Consider the following 6,070-nt stretch of genomic DNA (forward strand, 5'->3'; position numbering starts at 1 on the left):
CCCCCCCCCATCTATTACCTCTGCTTGTTTCCGAAGTAGATCTTGAGAAAACTGTTGAATATTAAGGGAGAAACTTTCTTGAGCAGACTAAAAAATATTTAAAATATTTTTTTTTTAATAAAATTGATTTTCTTTCTTGTACCAACCTTGACTGCATCTAGTTGATGCTGAAATGTTGTATTTACACTATGTACTCCTAGACCCCAGGATACAAGTACAGATGCAAGAAATGTACCTAAATATAGTACAATTATTTTATATTCATATCTACACTATGTACCCCTAGACCCCAGGATACAAGAACAGATGCAAGAAACGTACCTAAATATAGTACAATTAGTTTATATTCATATTTACACTATGTACCGTAGGCCCTAGGGCACAAGTATGAGAAATGTACCTAAATATAGTACACCAAATATCATTAAATACAGTACAATAAATATCAATGAAATGAAAAATACAAAATTCCATGCTACAGTCTAAACGCGTTTTAAACCGGAATGCTTCTCATAAGCTTTCCTGGCACCTATCACCAAGGAAAATCGTTCTTACTGAACAACTAACTCTGCAGTCATATGCGCGATAAATCTTATAACCTTTATCAATCGAGTTCTTGATAAAAGTCATCGCTGATATGGAACAAATATATGTTTAAAGTCTAAAAATGTCGTCTCCACAGTTCAATTTTTATAGAATAATTAACATACTCTTGAACCCAATTGCTAATTAATATAGCACAATATAAATGTATTCGAATTTTCGTATCTGAAACAATGTGATATATAATATATATTCTGTAACAATATTGTTAAAATGTATAACCTAACGGAAAATAAAAATATTTAGCTTAAAAAAATATCAATGATCCTTTAAAACTTTTGTTTATTTTGTTATAAATAAAGGTAAAAATGGCCAATTTGCACCAAAAAAAAACCAAGAGAGTTAGTCATTGTTTACTTAAATAATAAAAATTAAGATTAACCTGTTAAAGCGAGACCAGGGATAATTATGGACTCCTAAAATAGTATTTTGACTTTATTAAATCTTAATATCATCTAAAAGATTACTATAATAAAATTTGTTTATTTATTAGATGTTCATACCTTACTTTTTAGAAACTGCTTTAGCTTCTCCCTAGACAACAAGAAAAACTCGTTAAATAATATTTGTTATACAAGAAGTGCTGTAAGGATGGATAAGATGAATTATAATACTGTTATTCAGTAACTTTATGTCAGTTCGATGTGTAGCTTTTTAAAACTATATACACGGATTCTTAAAATTTTCGGTTAAAGGAGCATATTCTGTGAAGTATTTTCAAAATTAATTCCCGAAAAAAAACCATAACTTGTAAATTCTTTGTAAACAAATATTTTAACTTTATTTTGTCCTATCGAATGGATTTAAAACCAAGATAATATAGAACTAAGGAGAAGGGAAAGCTTAGTAAACAATGTTTACATTCTCCTGTGACGTTAAAGTTTTATTGTAAACAAAGAAAAGTATACTAAACAATGACTGCCAAGGCCCGGCCTCACTGCTCTGATCAGAAATACCAACCCTTGCTAATATTTTCAATCTTTGTTATTGTTTACAATGAAACTATGTTTTACAGTAAAATCTCCGTCTCCTTCTTCTACTCTCATTCCCTAAACACTTGGTGAGGATTTTTGGTTACATCGGTCAGATCTGGGACTATTAAGATCATTTTAAGGTTATGAAGCATGATGAATTATTAGATCGTAAATAAAAACTAAATATTTACATATCTGGATCTGAAGAGCACTGTATAGAGTGGTATTTATGACTGAAATTGAATTGATGAGTTTAGATAAATAATATCATTGCTCTGATCAACAGCCAGTATTGTACACTCTTATCATATTAACAAACTCTCATTTTATAACAATATTTACATCTTTTTCTACCTAAAGATAAAACAAATATTCAATCAGAATTGTTAAGGATTTATTCTTTACAATCATATATTTTAAACTGTTAACCAATGTAAGGACGAAGGTGAGATAAGCTTTAAGTTTTCAACAATAACCTTGTTTTGTTCAGGTTTATGTGTCTATGCCAGCCTACTCAATGCATATCAGGTATTTTTAACCAAATTATACAAATTATGTTTTTTATTTATTGATTGATTTTAAATCTAAAACTTTTTATGGCAATGGTCAGAATATTTGGTGATTTTACTTGAATTTTTAGAAAACAATCTTCGATGACTAGGATATTTATAAGAAATCTATGTTTTAGTTACAAAGATTTACGACAACATATTCTTATATCTTTTTCTTGATTTTCAAATTGGCAAGACATTATTTTCAGGACACATTCATCGTCCTGTGTTTGCACTATTTGTGGGAAAACTTTTTCAAGAACCTGGCTGTTAAAGGTAAACTTTAAGACTTGAAGAGCCTTAATTTTAAAGGAAAACATTAAAAACCTGACTTATGAAGGTAATCTTTAAAATTAGGGGTTTTAAAGTATACTCTATGAAAAACATTTGTTGATTTTAAAAAGGAAACTTTCAGAATTTAACTTTTGAAGGTAAACTTTAAGAACTAGGGTTTTAAAGGTATCCTTTTAGAACCTGACTTTTGTAGGTATTCTTTAGAACCTGACTTTTGAAGGTATTCTTTAGAACCTGATTATTAAAGTTAAACTTTTTGAACCTGACTTATGAAGGAAAACGTTAACTTTTAACGGTAAGCTTATGTACCTTTCTTAAAAAAGTAAACACATCGATTTGCAATTCAGAGGCTCAAAAAATTAGACATTCGTAAGTCTATGTTAACTTTAATTTTTGTAATTTTATCTGCAGATCTATACAATCTTCTTTTTTTCTAGGGACATTTAAGAACTCATACAGGGGAGAAACCCTTTGATTGTCCAATATGTAAGAAACATTTCTCAGATAAATCAAATCTAAGGTATAGCAATCTTAAATAAACAAATATTTAACAATTTTTTCAATACTTTAACAATTTGTTGTTTTAGAGCTCATCTGCAGACTCATGAGAACACAAGAACACATTCTTGTAAGAACTGTGACAAGAGGTTTGCTTTAAGGTAAAAAATATAAACAAGAAGTTTGCTTTAAAGTATAAAATAAAAAAACAAGAAGTTTCCTTTAAAGTATAAAATATATAAGCAAGAAGTTTGCTTTAAGGTATAAAATATAAACAAGAAGTTTGCTTTAAGGTATAAAATATAAACGAGAAGTTTGCTTTAAGATATAAAATATAAACAAGAAGTTTGCTTTCAGGTATAAAATAAAAAACAAGAAGTTTGCTTTAAGGTATAAAATATAAACAAGAAGTTTGCTTCAAGGTATAAAATATAAAAAAGAAGTTTGCTTTAAGGTATAAAATGAAAACAAGAAGTTTGCTTTAAGGTATAAAATATACACAAGAAGTTTGCTTCAAGGTACAAAATATAATCAAGAAGTTTGCTTCTAAGTATAAAATAAAAAACAAGAAGTTTGCTTTAAGGTATAAAATATAAACAAGAAGTTTGCTTTAAGGTATAAAATATAAACAAGAAGTTTGCTTTAAGGTATAAAATGAAAACAAGAAGTTTCCTTTAAGGTATAAAATTAAAACAAGAGTTTGCTTTATGGTATAAAATGAAAACAAGAGCTTTGCTTTAAGGTATAAAATATAAACAAGAAGTTTGCTTTCAGGTATAAAATATAAACAAGAAGTTTGCTTTAAGGTATAAAATGAAAACAAGAAGTTTCCTTTAAGGTATAAAATGAAAACAAGAGATTGCTTTAAGGTATAAAATGAAAACAAGAAGTTTGCTTTAAGGTATAAAATAAAAACAAGAAGTTTGCTTCAAGGTATAAAATAAAAACAAGAAGTTTGCTTCAAGGTATAAAATGAAAACAAGAAGTTTTCTTCAAGGTATAAAATATAAACAAGAAGTTTCCTTCAAGGTATAAAATGAAAACAAGAAGTTTTCTTTAAGGTATAAAATGAAAACAAAAAGTTTCCTTTAAGGTATAAAATAAAAAAACAAGAAGTTTGCTTTCAGGTATAAAATGAAAACAAGAAGTTTGCTTTAAGGTATAAAATATAAATAAGAAGTTTTCTTCAAGGTATAAAATAAAAAACAAGAAGTTTGCTTTAAGGTATAAAATAAAAAACAAGAAGTTTGCTTCAAGGTATAAAATATAAACAAGAAGTTTGCTTTAAGGTATAAAATATAAACAAGAAGTTTGCTTCAAGGTATAAAATAAAAACAAGAAGTTTGCTTTAAGGTATAAAATATAAACAAGAAGTTTGCTTTAAGGTATAAAATAAAAAACAAGAAGTTTCCTTTAAGGTATAAAATATAAACAAGAAGTTTGCTTTAAGGTATAAAATGTAAACAAGAAGTTTGCTTTAAGGTATAAAATAAAAAACAAGAAGTTTCCTTTAAGGTATAAAATATAAACAAGAAGTTTGCTTTAAGGTATAAAATGTAAACAAGAAGTTTGCTTTAAGGTATAAAATGAAAACGAGAAGTTTGCTTTAAAGTATAAAATGAAAACAAGAAGTTTGCTTTAAGGTATAAAATGAAAACGATAAGTTTGCTTTAAGGTATAAAATGAAATGTCCGTAGAAACATTTCGTATTTAAAATTTTAAAATACGAAATCAAAATTTGTATTATTTTCTAGTCACCACTTTATATAAATCATCAACAGCAAAAAAATCTCTTTTTTATTAACGATTTTTAAACTTTAGATCGTATTTGCTGAAACATGAAGAGGTATGCTGGAGACCTGCAGGGGTAGAAGACAAGACAACAAGACAACCAACATCTTGACAACCAGGAGTATAGAAGACCAGACACCAATCCTACCAACATCTTGACAACCAGGAGTATAGAGGAACAGACACCAATCCTACCAACATCTTGACAACCAGGAGTATAGAAGAACAGACACCAATCCTACCAACATCTTGACAACCAGGAGTATAGAAGACCAGACAACAATCCTACCAACATCTTGACAACCAGGAGTATAGAAGACCAGACAACAATCCAACCAACATCTTGACAACCAGGAGTATAGAAGACCAGACAACAATCCAACCAACATCTTGACAACCAGGAGTATAGAAGACAAGACAACAATCCTACCAACATCTTGACAACTAGGAGTATAGAAAACAACAATCCTACCAACATCTTGACAACTAGAAGTATAGAAGACAGCAATCCTACCAACATCTTGACAAATCAAAACAATAAATAATATAACTGTGGCAATATTTTTTTTTCATTATTTATGTTTTCAAATAATATTTTTTTTAATATAGAATCAGAAAGATTTTGATATAAGTAGATTCTTTCTTTGCATTAACACTCATATTTTGTTTACTTTAAACTAAGTGTACGTTTTAAACATTAAAATTTAAAATGTTTTCAAATGCACAATACACATTGCTATATCTAATTTTAACATAATAGGCATTCAGAGCGCTGTGCACCCCTCTTATATAGGAACAATTTTAACGTTTAGATTTTGCTCTTTAAGACAAGATATTTAAATGTATATCTTATATAAGGTTATATTTTTGATTAGAAATGGTTATATTTTGTTTTATATTTTTGTTTTCATAACAAAACAATTAACGTTTTTAAAAAACAAAACAAAATTGTTTAGTGATAACCCGAAAACAATACAAAATTGGAAGACATTATAGCATTATACGTAAGCAATAAGCATGTATTTGGTGGTGTTACAAGCAAATAGTTTTACTATACATAACACTGATTAAATTACTAATTTTGTGACATTGGTCGGTTTACACTGCACAAATGTTAATATGGCCTTTTAAAAGTTATGACTTGATTCTAAAAGTCGTCTTCCTATTTCAGAGTGTTCTGGTTATCACTGTGTCTGTATAAATATGGTTATATTTGGTAGAGAAGATGCTTGTTGAAAAGTTACATTTTTGGTAATAAATGGTTTCCTAAGCGTCTTTTATTTTGAGACATATTTTTGTTGGTTAAATTATTAACGTTCAGTGGCACCAGTTAAATCTATTGATTTCAGGGGGTTTTCA

At 28.1% G+C, this 6,070-nt stretch overlaps 2 protein-coding genes across 2 annotated transcripts in view; one reads left to right on the forward strand and one right to left on the reverse strand.

Moving 5' to 3' along the window:
• The window catches only part of LOC111708262 (low affinity immunoglobulin epsilon Fc receptor), a 1,531-nt gene extending 953 nt beyond the window's left edge, over positions 1-578 (reverse strand). The window contains exons 1-2 of the mRNA XM_023481587.1: positions 568-578; positions 19-87 (exon numbers count right to left, since the gene is read on the reverse strand). Of these exons, the coding sequence (XP_023337355.1) occupies positions 19-87; positions 568-578 (80 nt within the window). The remainder of the gene's footprint in view (positions 1-18; positions 88-567) is intronic.
• A 939-nt stretch (positions 579-1,517) lies between these two features.
• On the forward strand, positions 1,518-5,266 carry LOC111708263 (zinc finger protein SNAI2). Its single transcript, XM_023481588.1, has 6 exons — positions 1,518-1,529; positions 2,068-2,105; positions 2,338-2,404; positions 2,860-2,942; positions 3,010-3,081; positions 4,742-5,266. The coding sequence occupies exons 1-6, from the start codon at positions 1,518-1,520 to the stop codon at positions 4,821-4,823; spliced, it is 354 nt and encodes a 117-aa protein (XP_023337356.1). The 3' UTR covers positions 4,824-5,266.
• Positions 5,267-6,070: the final 804 nt, after the last annotated feature.

The sequence above is a fragment of the Eurytemora carolleeae genome, unplaced genomic scaffold (genome assembly GCF_000591075.1).
Source record: "Eurytemora carolleeae unplaced genomic scaffold, Eaff_2.0 scaffold868, whole genome shotgun sequence".
Lineage (NCBI taxonomy): Eukaryota > Metazoa > Arthropoda > Copepoda > Calanoida > Temoridae > Eurytemora > Eurytemora carolleeae.

Bases quoted from the DNA above. Each gene is read 5' to 3' on its own strand.
- LOC111708263 (XM_023481588.1), top strand. The intron at 2,106-2,337 runs GTATTTTTAACC...CATTATTTTCAG, and splicing joins GCCTACTCAATGCATATCAG to GACACATTCATCGTCCTGTG. The intron at 3,082-4,741 runs GTAAAAAATATA...TTTAAACTTTAG, and splicing joins GACAAGAGGTTTGCTTTAAG to ATCGTATTTGCTGAAACATG.